The sequence below is a fragment of the Eimeria maxima genome, genomic scaffold (genome assembly GCF_000499605.1).
Source record: "Eimeria maxima Weybridge genomic scaffold, Emw_scaff133, whole genome shotgun sequence".
NCBI classification, from domain to species: Eukaryota; Apicomplexa; class Conoidasida; order Eucoccidiorida; family Eimeriidae; genus Eimeria; species Eimeria maxima.
The window spans coordinates 1-17,433 of NW_013564311.1; the positions used below are offsets into that span (position 1 = coordinate 1).

A 17,433-nucleotide genomic window follows, 5' to 3' on the forward strand; every position below is an offset into this window, starting at 1 on the left:
TTCTACCCAGCTGAGTCGCGTTGAGTTTTGAAGTGCATTAATAACGGTCTGTTGTATTCATCGGTCGTCCTGCTTGCTTTCGCATAAATACCTACACGGGGTTTACGTACACGTTGCATCAACTAGGCGCCAAGCCTGCAACCGGTGCCTACACACAGTATGCCTGCTGTAACACACAGAATAGTGACGTGGGTACAAGGATATCACACACCAGATGGGACTCGAACCCACAACCTCAGCCTTAGGAGGGCTGCGCGCTATCCATTGCGCCACTGGTGCGTTATATATGGCGCCACGAGCAGTCGATCTACCCAGCTGAGTCGCGTTGAGTTTTGAAGTGCATTAATAACGGTCTGTTGTATTCACCGGTCGTCCTGCTTGCTTTCACATAAATACCTACACGGGGTTTACGTACATGTTGCATCAACTAGGCGCAAAGCCTGCAACCGGTGCCTACACCCAGTATGCCTGCTGTAACACACAGAATAATGACGTGGGTACAAGGATATCACACACCAGATGGGACTCGAACCCACAACCTCAGCCTTAGGAGGGCTGCGCGCTATCCATTGCGCCACTGGTGCGTTATATATGGCGCCACGAGCAGTCGATCTACCCAGCTGAGTCGCGTTGAGTTTTGAAGTGCATTAATAACGGTCTGTTGTATTCATCGGTCGTCCTGCTTGCTTTCGCATAAATACCTACACGGGGTTTACGTACATGTTGCATCAACTAGGCGCAAAGCCTGCAACCGGTGCCTACACCCAGTATGCCCGTTATTGCACTCGGAATTACTGCCGTGGGTAGAATATGTGAAGAAGGAAGCATTCGCACAGAGCAGGCATATAAGGGCGATGCCATCAAACTTGCTACAGAACGGGAAATACGCACACTGCGCAAACGACGTGGCCGCTATTGATTCCTCCAGCTCACACTGCGAAACCCGAACTTTCCATGGCTACAGGCAGCTTCACGCACCGCTAGCCCCTACTACTCCTACAGGTAAATATTTCCACAGGAAAGCAGTAGCCACGATGGTGCATTCACTCCATCTCTAGAGTGGCGGTAGTAGCACCTACTTCGCAGTCGTGGGTTCCACGCCTTAAATGCTCGCTTGTTTCGAGGTCTAAACGAGCTCGGGCAGCGAATTGTAAGAGCCGCTGTAAACAGAAATATTGTCTACCTTCCGCTGTTGTCAACTGCGATGCGCCAATGTGCTGCAAGTAGCACTGCATTCTGTCCTAAGCTACCGCAGTCGCAAGCTCAAAGCTTCAAGCTGACTATAGAGGGATAAATTTCCCACTTAAGATACACTAACAAGGTTCGCATCGAAAAATAGTGGGAAATGTGCACTCGCAAAGTCGAGCAGGCGTTCCCAATGCAAAGCTTAACGTTAAAAATATCTCACAACCAAGCCCAAAGGAAGCAGGAAAGAGGCCGTCAGCACAAAAGGAAACATTCTGTCGTAGACTGCGCCTGACTAAACAAAAGCAGCAGGCAGATCACGTATAATGGATAGCCATAAAGTACGCGGCAATGCATTGATGATTTACAGGTACACAGGTACAAAGCGAGATAAGTGAAAACACCCATTAACTAGCATAGGCCAGGGAGGCAGGAGGAATCGCCGCTATGCAGAAGAAGCGGCAGTGGAATAGAGCATTATGCACGAGAAGGAAAGGAAAAGAGAAGCATGGAAGCAGGTAGGAATACTGGGAAGGGCCGAAAGGCGGATGTTCCTAGTACGGAAAGGCGGCAAATAGGGAAGTCGTAGATATTGGCACGGTTGAGGCAAGGTAAGTGATGGGGTCTTCCCATACAAGGGACAATGAATAGGGCGGGCAAATAAGGTGTGAAAGAGAAAAATAAGGCGTAAATGAAGGACAGGTACGGGAAAGCACAGACAAAAAGGCTGTACACACATAAACAGCGACCGCGTGCTTGTGGCAGGGAATTAACAAAGTAAGGTGAAAGTACAATGCAGCGCATGTCGACTGGTACGAAAATGAGACATCCTGTAAGACGAAATGCAAGGTTTGCTCTGGCCAGATAACACGGGGGGAAAACCCGAAAAGAGAGAAGACAATTAAGACGCGTCCAGGCGTCTACTTTCACGTAAGCCTCGCCTCCATATCCAGCATCCACAACACTGCTTTGGCATCAGCAACACGAAATGGACCATTTCTAAAGAAAATACTTACGTATTTTACAAACTTGCTGTCAGCGGGAAGTGTGGGAGTTCGTGGAGCTCTCCTAATTCCTGGGATAGGAAGAGGGGCAACGAACGAAGGCGCGAAGGGCACTTCTGCCTGGGGAGCAGATGAGGTTGGAGGTGAAGCATTATTTCTGGACTGAGAAAAGCAAACCACACGTGTGCTCATTTCTCGGACGTGCCAATTCCACATCTTGTGTCTGCCCCCCCTTATTATGCCGACATATACAGTGTGCATATATACAGGAATGGCTTCCATACTCTGTCAACAGTCGTCACTCTTTCTAACGGAAATTTCCCCCTACTATTAGCCTGATCACATTACAGATGCTCATTGCATGCACAAACTAACGCTAGAAGAAACGCATCTCGGTGCCAGCTGGAAAGCTTCAAAGCCTTCGTACTAACCGCAGTACTCATTGCAAATACGACCAGCTGATGGGAAAATACGAACTACATATTGCCAACATGCGGCATGAGTCTCTAAAATACAAAGTGTCTGCGAAGCTTTATGGGAAAATTCAGCTCACAGGTCTCTCCGCAAGCTCGCCTGAGGTAGGCGAGGAAGAGAACCTCCGGTTGGTCAACGCCCTGAAAACAGGGGCCCGAGAGAATCTCGCAGCAACAGAGGAAACCATTGTAGGAAAGAAGGTGTACGGAACGGTAATTATGCAAAGATGGCTATCCCCAAGAAGCTGCGACGACTGCAGCAACACGAGGATGGTCAGAAGGGTCCAGTGAAGATCCACCACCTCCCATGCACAATTTCAACCAAATAAGGGGAATTTCTGCATTGAAAATTATTTACAAGAACATCTTTGAAGCCTTTACGAGCTATTTTTGACAAGGCGATACGCATGCAGCCCCCAGTGTAGTGCACTGCACTACAATAGGTTGAGTAGTGTAATGTGGGTATAAGTCGGACAGGGGCGAAGGTAATGCTAAATGTTAGAAATTTGGATAAATTGTTAGTAGAAAGGAGTCGGTACTACCATGGTTTAGGGGCAGGGTGCCTAGGGAGGTGTAGCTCGGTTGGTGTCGTAAGTCAGCGAATGACAGTGGTAGTACTGGTGCGGAGTAAGCACTACCATATTTGCGAATTATGGCTTTTAGTAGCTTAATATTCAGGAAAAGGGAGTATGCGTTATATAAGGAAGGGAGGTCGTGAATCTATAGTAGAGAAAGCACCATATGAACCTAGAGCGAACTTGCTGTGCAGGGACGACCGCGTCGGCCCTGTTTTGGGAAAAGCTGTTCGTAGGGAAGTATTATTTTCTCTCGGTTTGGTTTCTCCCCGTTAGGTTTTTAAATACTGGCTAAAAGCAATGGAGGTACCGGTAACACAACTGTATTTTTTCCAGTCAGTCCTGTTCTGATTGCTGGGTGCCTCCCTGGGTGGCCGTATAAGTCGAACGTGTTTGGGAACTCATTTTAATAACTGAACGGGCAAGTGGACTCAGAAAGCAAGATATTTGTCGACAGCTAGGAGTAGAGGACGCGGTTCTGCTAAAAGTAGTGCGGACCGCCTACCCGGGCGTTACACTCAGTCGTTACTGCTGGTAGGCCACAAACGAGCTGATTGTGTAATGAAATGAAAGATTGACCATAAATATTCAGTATCTCAGAGTGCAAGTTGTCACTTGCAGTAACGTGAAGCTACAGGGATACTGTCTCTGGGGCAGGTAGACACCGTTGAGTCCACTGGTTGTGCACCGTTGAGTCCACTGGTTGTGCTTTGGTCGGAAAGGCTCGCTTACAAACAACTGCTTTATCCTTTCCGAGCTTCTGTATGAATTTCTCTGTGAACATTTTGTGTACGCAGGACCTTCTTAATGGGTTTCCTTCCTGTTACAAGGGGTAATTCCGCGGGTGCTTCATGTGTATGTTGTGCTCATCGTCGTGTGTTGGTTATATCGATTGTAACGTGAGTTCTTGGTCTGATCCAAGGACTACTTCTACCTGAAGTGGAATTGAGTTGGCGTGCTTGATCAGAGTTACTTGAGAACAATTGGCATTCGTCTACAGTGCCTAGCGGCCATATGCCCGGGGATGCGGGAGAGGAGTCGGCCAGCACGGGTTGCAACGCACCTTGCTAGAACAAATGTAGACAGGGCTCGACTAAATATTTTTGCTGCATGTATTAGCAGCTTATACCGCTGGTGAAGGCTTCTGCTTGCTTACCGGCCGTATAGTGAGGCTAACTAAGGGCTCCTGTGCCAAATTCAGGTGCGTTGGACCTACGGTTAGCTCCTGTTGTTGCTAAGCAGATGCTGCCTTCGGATATTTTTGCTCTTCTCTCACTTCGTTTTATTACAGCAGCACTTCCAGTACTAAGCCGATTGGTTGCTTGCCGGTAACGCAATGCCGTCTTGCGTGAGTGAACCGCGCGCCTCAATATAATAGCCGGCAGCAAGAAACCCGTGCAGGCTGAGGGTCCCAAGACTATTCAACATAATAGGCAGTTTCTTGCATTTTTAGCATATATTCAATCTCATCTTAAGGGCAGTTAAACAGAACGCAATGCCGTCTTGCATGAGGGAACCGCGCGCCTCAATATAAAAGCTGGCAGCAAGAAACCCGTGCAGGCTGAGGGTCCCAAGACTATTCAACATAATAGGCTCGTTTCTGTGACATTTGTATAACGCTGCAAGGTCGTGTAATACCGTTTCCATGTGTTTTATCGCCCCGACGTTGCTGGCATTTTTTTGCAATGTTCCGGGGTATTCGAGTGATTCGTTGAGCCATTATACAGAACCAAGTAATGGGGAAGACGACGGTGTAGTCCAATGCATTGAGTCAAGCAAGCACAGCAAATATCTAGAACTGCTGCGGCTGCGTGCTCTCCTACATGCTTCAGAGGCGCTGGGAATCCACCAAAACCGTGTCCGACGAGCTGAAAGTAGCTGCTGAAAGTCGTTTTCCATTGTTCTTTCTCTAATGCTTCTGTAGTGTTCCAACTGGTTTTCGTCCTATTGTTACTTGCGTGGGGAACCTTGAGGCTGGGGACGTACAGGGCTGGATTACGAAAACCAGGTCTAGAAAAATAAAGGCGAGCCGGCCAGCGGCGTGTCTAGGTAGATGCCAGAGAGCCATAAGTGCAATAGAGCAGAGTTGAATTATAAACCCATTCGGCAGAAAGGAAAAACCCTAGCCACTTTGATGAACTTTGGTGGATATAGAGTTGCAAGGAGTGAACAAGGGCGCAGTTCCGGCTTTCTGTCTCACCGTCGGCCTCCGGATTATTTTCTTTGGCCATGTTACGCTCTAAGCTAAGCCGATTCATGAATTGTCGCCAAAAAATTCTGACAAGCTTCGGATCCTTTTCGGGATTGGTGCTTGCCGGAAAACCAACGAGCTTCCAGGCACGATCAAAGGATAGTTGAGCCACTGCTTCGGCGATAAGCGAACTATGAGCAGAATGCATATGCAATCCCCGAAGTACACGTTTCGTCCCAGACCACAATAGATCACTGTCGATGCTGTAGTGCTTGAACCGTTGACCGTTGTTGAGCTTAGCCGTAACTGCAGCAGCGTGGGTATCTTATGTGTTAGATGCTGTAGGAGTGGAGCATGTTTCTGCACCTGCAGCCGGTGAACCATTGGTTGCTACCGAGTGTAATGCGGCGTCCTTGTCCTTATCCGAGGAGGAATATGAGCTGAAATTGAGCCACAATATTTGATATTGTAGAAATACTGCTTTCCGAAAACCTGGAGACTACGGATGGAGGCAAATTGTGATTAATAAACAAGCGCCTGCAGTTGTGGGAAATAAGGAAGTTTCCAAAGTGTAAATTTGCCAAACGGGAACTTACATACTTGGGATACACGATTAGTGCAGAGGGAATTAAACCCGCAGCAGATAACAACAATAAGGATGTGGCCCGAAGTACTGGAAAATGCGGCTCCAGTCCGTCATTTCCTAGACACCGCTAACTACTGCCGCATGTTCATTGGTCCGAAATTCGCAATCATAGCTTGACCTCTTATTGGAATTACACGAAAAGGGACACCCTTTGAATTGACAGAATCTCATACTGACGCGGTGAGAGAACTCAAACAACGACTGATTGATTATACCGCTTTACAGATTCCAGACACCGCAAAGCCTTTTGACCTATACACCGATGCATCAGGATATCCAATAGGAGGGGATCTTATACAAGCGGGTCAGCCAATTGGATTCCTCGGTCAGATCATGAACCTCGCACAGCAGAAATACTCGATTTATGATCAGGAACTTTTGGCGCTGGTCACCGCTCTCGACAAATGGGCTCAGTTGCTGCGAGTTGCGAAGGTCACCGCATACACAGGCAACCATGCACTTACTCATTTACAAACGATCAAAGCATCAAAGCCATTACGAGGACGAACTGCTCGATGGATAGATTTTCTGTCGGAGTTTCCCCACCTCATCATCACTTATTTGCCGGGCGCGCACAACCAAGTGATCGATGCGTTGTCTCGTCTCCCTTGCCATCTCTCACCAAAGGAACTGTGTTCCGAGTTGACCCCGGTCATGGCTGGGTGTCAGCGCCCAACCTAGAGGATGACGGGGGGATATCAACGGTGATGGCACGGTCAGGAGCCAGACCTATAACTGCAATCCACCAAAGTCATATTCATAGGCATAACACTCCTATATAGTAATAATTCTATTTCCTTTTCAACCAGATATCTAGAGGGGCCTACCTGGTGCCCAAGTAGTGACTAGGAATTGCGCTACACTGCCGATAGTGGCAGCTGGCAGGGTAATCCTACTAACCTATGGCTCCACCTACGGTGCTCTATTGTTAGAACTTTTAGCAGCATTAATTCCCTTTCTTAGTTCTTAATGTCATAATTATTCTCATGAGCTACTAGAGATCACACCAGAGCCACATTGTACCGCCTGTGCACTACAGGTACAATCTGAGCATCGCGGCTCGTCGCGCCCCCGCCTTTGGTTAATGTGTTATTAAAACAAAACGCGTATTTTCAGGCTGTTATGTATATTATAGTGTGTATTTGCACTGTTTTCAGATATATTGGTGGCCGAAAAAGGGACATACGGCCGAATTTTTCTGCATCCGGCCGTCAATAGACGGGGCTGAGCGCGCCCAGAAGGACGGTCCCGTAGGCCTAGCTATTTAAGCAATTGAATGAATCTGTGCATAAATACATTTAATCTTCCAACATAATTTTTACATGTTTGTTTTTCTCTTAGGGACATATTGCCCTTGTTGCAGTGGGGAAAGAGCGAAGGAGATAGTTGTCGCCAAGTGTTCCCGATGCTCTCGCTTGCGCCCAACTACCGTATTGGGCCCTTCACCTTTCTCCAGTAGTATTTGCAGAAGGTGAGGCCTTGGGAGATCTCACTGCTGAGTCGATTGGCATTGCTTGCCAAACTGTGCCCCTCCAGGCCAGGGGGGGAGATCGCGCCGTAACAAGCGCAGTTTTGGATGGATGAAGCGACAGGGCCTAAACAATATGCCGATGTACAATCTTCTGAAGAAGTTATTGATTGGTGAGAAACGAGGAAGGCCTTGCAGTGCCCTATAAGGCGCAAAGGCCTCCATTGCAGGCACAAGGGCTCCCTTGGCTCTCGCGCTGCAATTGGCGCCGAGGCAACCCAGGCGGTGTGACCACTGGTGTTGTAGCCGGTGGGCCCTTCTACTGCCTACATCTCTCGGGAGTCTCTACAGCTTGCGCAAAGATGGCACTCTGCAGGTATGTACTGCTTTCGAGTGTTCTCGTTGCCGGCCGAGCTGCAGTTGGGGCTATGGACTTGCACGAGCAGAGTTTGATGGAGGCAGTGTCTCCCCTCCGTGGTGGTATGTCCGTGAATGAGGTGAAATTGACCCCAGTTCCCGCGGAGATCCTGCACACCCCACAGTTCTCAAGTTTACTGAGTGCCTACACTGAGGACACGGCACTGGAGAGGGCACTAGGGGAATGCCGTCTTTGGATCGACGTTAACCGATACAAAACAGACGAGGCAATTGCTCAATCCCCCTGGCTGGCACCAGAGACTATCAAGGACAGGGAATTGAGGGACTTTGTCTCCTCTCTTCCCAACAATCCGGGGCCTAACGCAATACGTGGGCAGTGTGCGAATCTGAACAAACGGTTTGGGTGGAGTCCCAGGAGGAGCCTCGCGTCTTTGGAGACGCCTTTGTTTTTTGCCATATGTACGGAGGCGCCATGGTTTGCAGAGATCGAAGTTATAAAAGTGGATGCCGATGAAGCAAACGAATTTAACAGGGGCCATCTTCACCTGCACGTGAAGTACACCTCGCAGCTGCCTGCCGCCTTCTCCTCCAAAATGCCCTCTACAATTCCCGTGGCTCCCTCCCAGATACTGATCCCTGCAGGTCATGACAGCGCTGGACCCTTAATTTCAGGTGAAAAGGCTACAGTTTTCTGTCTGCAAAAGGGCCAGCCGTTACTATTGTCGAGGCACGCGGAGAACGAAACGGCTCATTTGGGTGAGTGCAACGCTGTAGCTGCCCCAGTTCTGCCCTCTTTTGCTTTGCCTTTGCTGTAGTTTTGATGCATGCATTCTGCATTCCCTGAGGAAAAAGCAGAAATGATAGCGTGATCGCGTCGATGGCGTATTATGATGACTTGCAAAATTGGTGGTAGAAATTTCGAAGAAGTTGCTCCACGCAGTAGCATTACCTGTATGGTCTTGTGTATCTATGGTAAAGCTGCTGACTTTGTTTTGGGGTCTTATTTTCTAGAGGCGTGTGCTGAGGTAGGGCGCAATATGTAAGACAGTCGCCGGGCGGGCATTGCAGGCGCATTTGTTCTATTTACTGCTAAGGTTACACATGAAAGTTGGCGTTGCCCTCCCTTTTGTGCATTTCCGCTTTTTTGGCTTTTAGAGTTCCTCCCTGGACCGTGGTCCGTAGAGGTGGATGTGGAACTTTACGCCGACGTGTCTAGGCCAATGGGCGTCGGAGCCCGCCTGCGCCTGCGAGATAACGTGGCAATTACGATCCCGCCCTCTCGCTTGCTACCCATTACGACTGAGGGAATAAAAGCTGAGCAGTGGCTGCTGCTGGAGCTTGCAGAACTGCATGCGCAGCAGCAGCGGCAAAGCAGAGCAACGGATGCACGAGAAACCCATGAGCTGGACAGGATGGAACTGTGGGATAAACTCCAGCGAGAAAGAGCATTGGAGGCTTTTGCACCTCGCCAATGCCGCCTAAAGAGGGGCGAGAGGTTCGGTGACCCTGTGGAACTTGACTGCCTACCCGACATAAGAGGACAACGCAAAAGAGAACGTAAGCAGAAGCACCCGTCCATATGTGTAGCCGCATCGACTAGTCTGTCGATTTGTGAATTCCAGTACTTAAACATGTTTGCTCCGTGTACTTGTATTTATCAAAGGAGGCGATTGGTGCTGTACTTAGAGCGGAAACATGGTGACAAGCGTGAGACACACAGTTGTAGCCCTGCTGAAGTCGAATTTAGCGCCATTGTGCCCTGCATATTCTTGGCACCAATTTTTTTTTGTAATTTGCAGTGCTTGAGAGCCAACTGCTGGATGCATCAGAGTACATTATCTACTAGGCATGCGCTCAAGACAAAGCGAGCATCCATTGCTCGTTGGGGTGTGTGGTATTTGCAGTGGTGATGGACGGATTGGACGTGGTCCGTCGTGGGGTGATCGGTCTCGTGTTGGCCATGATTCCAACTTTGGGGCTAAATGCGGCGTTTCATTCTCTCATTCGGTCTAACGACAGATTTGTGCAGCGGGCAGAGAAGGCAGCGCCGGAGCTGTCTATTTTCAACTTGAAAAGAGAGTGTAGGGTGTCATTCCCTGTCGGGGTGTCGGGGAGATCCAAAGAAGCAAAGAAATCAACGGATATTGCCTTGCGCGGGTGGGACCCCAAGCAAATGGAGTTGCTTGATACAATTGCCTCTGAAATGCTCCAGTTGTACGCGAAAGGGGGGAAAGACCGCAGGAAGCACAGGACTGAAGGTGCGATCACCTTCATAGAAAGTGACGACAGGCTCGTCATCTACGTCCCAGTGACCACACTAAGCAACAAACGACGCATCACGCTAGGTTTGCTGTTCCAGAGCGAGGCAGAACTGATATTCACGTTTGAGGACGTGGGAGGACACTTCCGCCCTTTTCACAAAGTGCTGAGTATGCAAGGGGAAACTTCTGGGGTAAACGGGCAGCAAGGCATTGCACGGGCAGCAAGGGATGCTCATCCTTCCCAAGGCATAAGGGAGAACCCAACTGACGAGACAGTTCGTAAGGCAGAGCAGACAGCTGGCAAAGAGACCAGTGCTCCAGAGGCAGCGACGCAGGATAACACCGGTCACGAGGGAGCAGAGCCAGCGGATGGAAGCACTGGTGGTCAGCCGTCGAAAGTAGCAACTGCCAGCGTCGGTGCACAGGTAAAGAAGATAGGGGACCTGGGTGTGCCAGCCGTGGCAAATGACAAGCACGGCTCAGAAAAAGAGGGTGGGGAAGGACGCATAACTTACTTACAGCTGCTCTGGCAGAAGGTAGGGGAGCCGCAGCACCGTGAGTTGAAGCGCACTGCAGTTGGAAACATCGTGTGGGACGTTTGGCTGTCTGCGGCGTTTCTGCTCATGGCGTACCTCACTACTAAATTAGTGGGGTCTGTTAATGGACGAACTGTGGCAGACATGCTCAGAGAAAGGAGGAGCCTTCGTTTGTCCTCTTTAAGAGCCGGCGAGATTGACGTCACCGCTTCATTCAGTAGTGAATCACACACGCATGAGGCGAGCTTCGATATGAACTTGGGCATGGACGAAGATACAACTGTGGCAGAGGGAATAGAAACAAATGATATGTTGAAGGCGACACCTTGAGAAGGGATCGACCCTAACTGCAGAACATGACCTTTGCCGACGTAGTAGTTTTCAAACGGCAAGAAGGTAGTTCAATGAACCCGAGGGTAGAGGGCGATCCGTCGTTGTAGAATTGCCACCGCCGAGTACGTTGGCCTTCTACTCAATTTTGCCGCTTTTATTTGTCTTGTGGGAAAAGGAAGGCGGCTTTTCGCCTGTGTATTTATCCTTGACTTTTGTTGACAAACCATCCTTCATCTTTACCCGCTGCTCTGCACTCTACGGCCGTTGTGAATGTGGCGGGCACATCAGTGTTGCCTTCGTGAGTCTGGGCGGGCACCCTCCGTTCCCTTTTAGTGTGAGCCCTGCTAAGTTGAGTGTATACAACCGACAACAAGACAGTGCCAATTGCTTGAACTGAGAGACATGGAGAGCGACTTCAGCCCAGACGTCTCCGCAACCCCTGAGCAGGCTGCTGGGCACTACAGCTGTTGCCCTTACCCTCCTAGCTATCGGCTGTTGCTCGCAGGCATCACTCAGTCTCTGCAGTGTCACTCCATCAGTAACCCGCTTGTTATCGCAGCTCCTCATAACCCTTCTCCTGCAATTCTCAGCAAAACGCCTAAACATATATATATCTTTAAAGTGCACTTGAGTAAGAGCGAAGCGCAGAAAAGATCTTAAAAGACCGAGGCGAAAATTGAGAACCGGATGGTCCCTCCTGTCACTCGTCGAACCTTAGTTACTGTGTCAACGTCTGGCACTGTCTCATCGCACTTTCCTCTCTTCCGGGAAGCCAGCGAAGAGAGCGACTACACTAAAAATCAGCTGGTGTCTTGTGCATACACAGATGTATGCACATTGCTCATGTATGCATACGAGCACGGGGATGCGCGTTGCGGCTACTAAAGTCTCCCCCATAAAGTCCTCAAAACAGACCTGCCTTAAGCAAGGCAGACCTGTCTTGCGGCAAGGTCTGTTAATAGAAACACAGGGGAGATATATGAGGAGAGAAACTAAGGGGGGAGGGCAATTACGAGGGGAGGGAGTTCTCGAAGATCCCTTTCGTAGTGCTCGTTTCATCTCATCCGGACTTGAATAGAAGAACCGCCACCTGACCAATGTAAAAGTAGATGAAGTTGTGCGTTTCGTGGGTAACGTAGGAACCGAAGTTCCTGCCCACAACACAATGCCAGGTGGGGTTGTGCTTCCTGTCGAATTCTTTCTTGATGTGTGCCGCTATATCCTTTTCTATATTATATCTCTCCAAAGCTTGATTCGCGCAGTCGATCGCATCCTGCTGCATTTCATCAGGCATATCCGCATTGCGGATTACAAACTTTCTGTCCCACATCCTCGGAGCCCCAGAAAAAGGAGATGACAGATGCAGCCCTGAGGACACATGCAGCACAGTTCAAACGAGTTCAACGATGCACAATGGTCAATTTTCGTTGCCTGAAAAAACCGGAAAGCGACACAATGCACCTTCTAAGACAAGGAGTTCGGAAGTTAAACTCAGAAGGCCCCTGGAAGGCGGCGCATCAGCCATTTCCTTCCATAAGCCGCCACAACCAAGCACACAATGTAGATTTGAAGGACAAGGACTGGACAATTTGCGGGATAAGCGCCCGCAAATGCTCCAGATCTCGGAAGATCGCTGAGAGCCTACCCGTGGCGGGGCTGGGCTGTTGTGGAGGGTTGTGAAACGGCCATTTATTCGAACAGTGAGGGACTTCAAATGACCAGAAAGATGGACAAACACACGGAAAGACGCAATCGGAATTCAAAATAGCGGACAGAAGCGGGACTTTCCTTAGGTGTCTAAGAGAAAACCTTGTGCAGGGCCCCGATGTCAGAGAAATGCACGGGGAAGCACGCATCTATCTAGATTCCAAAGGCTCACCAATAAACTCAAATTCTCGAGAATGAGGCCCCCTGAGAGGGTCCAAAAGAGCGTTTCAACTTAACCCTTCCCCTGCACTACGACACCCCGGGGCCGGCAGCCAGTGTGAGCCGCTCAGATGAGCAGCGAAATAGGCTTCTGTTCTCCTTAGTACGCAGTTTTGTTTATGTACACAAATAATACATATCTTAGTGAAACAAGCACAATATTCCAAAAGAAGTGCTCTGCACTCCCCTAGGGGCCACCAGGTGCTCCACGGTGCACATAGCGGCCTGGTGGGACTGAGCAGCCCGGAAGGTTTAGTAGCGGCTGGTACGACACCCAAAAAAGAAATAAAAGAATTAAAATGGCAACTGATCAGCCAAATCTATTTGTTTTGTAAACACTACTAATTCTTCATTTAATACGGAGCGCACGGTCTGCCCTGAGGCGACACCATTTGCTAGCAAGACACAGCAAACCGTTAAAGTCCTGAGACTTCGCAGTGGCCTGTCCAGAGTTGCAGACGAATAAAAAATTATAAATAAGGTACTATTTCACAAAAAACAACTGAATCTCTTTCACGTCTCCAGGTGACCTGTGCACCGAATCTTCGTTGTACAGCGAAACGGGAGTTGCAGATGGGCTCCTCTGTATTCAACAGGGATCTCCCCTAGCGCCAGAGGGCTAACAACACTTAGTACAAACAGAATTGACGAAAGAAGGCAATCCATGCTTTTACCAGGCCGCATGTGGAGAGCATAGTAAGGTAATGAGGCTGATCGGGAGAGAAGGCGGCCTTCGTTGCGTCGCTGCAACCGCCACTCCAACCCATGTTACAAAATGCATTCCAATCCCCTTTGCAAGAATTTACAAGCCCGTTTATTCCCGTCTATCTTGTAAGAGTGCCGGCAGCTCTTCTGCTCAGCAGTTGGCAAGCCGATACCCTACGTGAGCGTTGGCTGATGGTGGCCGCGTAGCTGTAAAATTTATTTTGTAGTGCAGTAAACTTCGTGGTTCAGCGCATGCAGGCTCCTGAAAAAGACAGCAATGCAGATAGGTTCGCTCTATGCGAAGGCCGAAGCTTGCCTCTCCTGCCATAGCTTGTACGCCTGCGCACGCTTGTGTTTGCGTGCAAACCGCATCCAACGCATTTCACTATGGAATCCCATGCTTTTGATGCTTCCTCTCCTCCTCCATCCTTCGGTGGCATCTCATAGAGCTAAATCCCATAGGCGTGCTATATGCGTGCGGGAAAGCCTACTCTCTTCCAGTTCGCTACTGCACTATATGATTCCGATCCACTTAACAGACCAGTGCACGCTACAGCCTCAGCCCCTTGTTGGCAGCCCTGCTCTACGCAGGGCTGACAAGAACTTCAGCAACCTCGAGGCCTGGAGCAGCTTAGCCAACCCGCTCTCCTCATACTGTGGTTAAGGTACAGGTCCCCTGTAGCAGGCAACCGTTCCATAGCAAAACGCTGGAAGCACGCACCACGCAAATTAGGACGTTCTCGTTCGTCAATCGGCACTAATTTACGTGGATTCAGACTGCTGCGAGTTGAAGCTCAGAGCTCCTACTCGGCCTTTCGCAGTTTCCTTCCCTCCCCTTGCATACGTTTCCACATCTCCCGCAATACATGGATTGCAGTGATGCAAGTGATACATTCACAAAATATTCCCAAATTCCATTAAACAGGCTAATGAAGCAGCACAACAGTAGTGAAAACCAATGATCCCAAAGCACGTCCTCCTGTTGTTGAGCCCCTTGTGCGCCAGAGGCAGCAATGATGCCCAAAGCACCAGCAACGCCGAACAATGTGCACCAGCAGCGCCAAACAATACCAATACACGCAAATTGGCGCTCAAGACAAGCACTCACGCAATCCTCCTGTTTTTACTCCAATACAATAGAACAACAATATATTCTGCTCCTGTCGCAGCAGTTGCAACCTTGTTTTGCGCCAGTCGCTGCGGTTGAAGCACCTTAACAGCTACTCCCGCAATTTCTGATGCAAACCCTTCGTGACGAAGAATGATATCTGGGGGCATCACAACTTCTGACAGGTATGCAACCACCATAGGCGCATCGCATCCGTGTATCCCAACTTTTTTCTGGGTAGAGTCTCCCCCAACTATTGACCTGCTGCTTGGCCCCACTTGACGATGCAATGGTCGCTGAATGCTCCCTGCGGCACGTCCTCCTTCTGTTTACTATGCCCGGTCTCATCGGTGTGAAACCGAGAAACCTTCCATTCTGCATTGCGTAGTTCACGTATAAAGCATAGTGCCCCGCAGGCAATACCACCAACCAGAATCACCCAAGGTGCGGCTGCGAGTGCTGCAGAACCAATAGTGCATAGACTGGCTGCACCCGTTGCTGCTGATGCCGTCTCCCCCACTGTTGCTGCTGCCGCTCCCACAGCAGCGGCAGATCCATTGGCAGTTGTCACTGTCACTGCTCCTACCTCAGTAACCCAAGCAACTGCCGCTGCTCTCAACTCGACGAGAACAAGACGTGCGGCGATTGCGAACAAAATTTGTGGGCTAGCTGAGGAGAAGCAATTAAGACACGCATGCAGCTCAAGAAAAGCATCATGTCGACATGCCCCCAGAAGTTGGCCCCAAATGCTTGCCGAACCACCCTAGAACAATGCCATCTAACGGCGCTCTTACTTCCAGACGTGAATTAAATACGACCTGCTTCCTCAATGGGTGCAGACAGGTTACTTTCCTCACCTGCCTTCGCGGCACTAGCTATGTCTTTCCAGGATGACGGCGCTAACTTTTGCAATTCACCCACTAAAACCTCCGCTTCGTCAACGGGCAGCAAATACTTCGTCCCCCGTAGGTGATCACCGCCGAAGACCTTGACAGCCTCACCCAAGAAATGTAGAAGATGCTGAAAGGAAAGGGCATGGGACCGTTTAAAACAAGCATACAGGTCTTTGCTCACGTTCACCTGATTGTTGGACGGCTGCATCTGTATCTATACTGCACGACTACTACACATGTGGGCTCACACGCTAACTGTGTCGTTGCAAGCACGTGCGCTCACGTCTAATGATATGTAAGGTATCTGGAGTTACATCGAGACACAGAAAGACAATGGGACGAATACCGAGCCATGGAGTGGCGAATGCGTATGCAAACGGAATCTACAACGATACAATGCTCTGGCAATGCCACGAGTGTCAACATAAAAGTACAATGTATACGTACTGAGTACATGCACTGAAGCTAATATCACGCAGTGCACATCCAACACAATGGTGCAGGTAGGTCAGGGAGGCCACCATGACGTACTAACTCTCCCGTTCTAGCTACCCCACGCTTTGCTCGCTTGTATTTACCTCTAGAGAAGGGTAGCTGCTCCAGCCATGTCCTGCGTCGATCATATAAAGCCTCACTCCACTACGGTCGCTGATAAAGATTGTCTCGTTCTTAAACTGCCTCTCCAATTCGGAAAGGAAAGTTGCAGTGTGATCCTCCATCTGTTGTGCGTCATGAGGGAGAACAATGTCTCCTGTCATCATTGAGCCAGTTGAAGGATGCGCACCACAGCCAGAAATGGCAGGCATTGACCCGCTGTCCTCCTCGTCCTTGGATGACCCACCGCTACTGAGACCGTCCACGTCTTCTGCATTTCTGTCTACAGACAGTAAAGACTCGACTGATGAGACCATTATCATGCTTCCATGATCTTTACTGCGGCTGCTTGCGTTGCTTGCGCTTCTGCTGCCACTGCCATTGGTGCATTTTCGAATCCGGTAGGCACGCAGTTTCCCCTCTTCGCACCCAGAGATCATATCTGTGAGAAACCAACCCTCTGATTCGTTCAATCGACTGTCAAAGGTTCTTGAGGAGCTCCTACTACTGCGCGAACCTGCAAAACCGTCCCTCGGTGGGGCTGCATGCTCGAACGGACGGTCGCAGGCGACGGCAGACGCCGTCGTTTTGCCCTGTTCGGAGACATCTCTGGGAGCAGGAAGGTCGGAAGCCATAAGACACACCTGTGAAGAACTCTGGGGTGCTGCTGTTGTCGTGGGTAGTATCGCTTCATCATGCTGTGTACGTGGACCGTCTACGAAGGAAGGGACAACCTGGGAGACCCTCGAAGCCCCGTCAGCCCTGAAAGCTTTCTTCAAGGCCTCCCCTGCCTCTATAACGCTTGCCAGCAACGCCTGGCGCAAACGGGAAATGTGCAGAGCAACCATGGACGACATCTTCTAGTGCGGCTTGAGGGCACGGAGAACTGCAAGTGCGCGAAGGAATAAGACAACGCCCCTGTCAACAAAAGATGGGACTGACTATTATAGAAGCAAGGAAAAGGGTGCTGAGGAGAATTCTCAACGAAGCTCTGAATGGAATGGTGGACAACGAAAGACACGTGCTCCCTAGCTCGCCTTCAGGTTTCTTCAGCAGTTACTGTCAGCGCTTTTCTCTCCACACTCTGAACAACTGCTGCTGCTACAAAGTCATAAACACATAAATTGGCCGATCGAATGCAAAAAGCAAGCACATGT

The 17,433-nt window shown here is 49.7% G+C and overlaps 2 protein-coding genes across 2 annotated transcripts; one reads left to right on the forward strand and one right to left on the reverse strand.

Moving 5' to 3' along the window:
- Positions 1-7,904: 7,904 nt before the first annotated feature.
- On the forward strand, positions 7,905-11,047 carry EMWEY_00016330 (hypothetical protein, conserved; the record flags this gene model as incomplete). Its single annotated transcript, XM_013479715.1, has 3 exons — positions 7,905-8,676; positions 9,076-9,477; positions 9,825-11,047. The coding sequence occupies 3 exons, from the start codon at positions 7,905-7,907 to the stop codon at positions 11,045-11,047; spliced, it is 2,397 nt and encodes a 798-aa protein (XP_013335169.1).
- A 3,995-nt stretch (positions 11,048-15,042) lies between these two features.
- On the reverse strand, positions 15,043-17,133 carry EMWEY_00016340 (hypothetical protein, conserved; the record flags this gene model as incomplete). The annotated part of the gene is made up of 3 exons (XM_013479716.1): positions 15,043-15,458; positions 15,647-15,809; positions 16,261-17,133. The coding sequence occupies 3 exons, from the start codon at positions 17,131-17,133 to the stop codon at positions 15,043-15,045; spliced, it is 1,452 nt and encodes a 483-aa protein (XP_013335170.1).
- Positions 17,134-17,433: the final 300 nt, after the last annotated feature.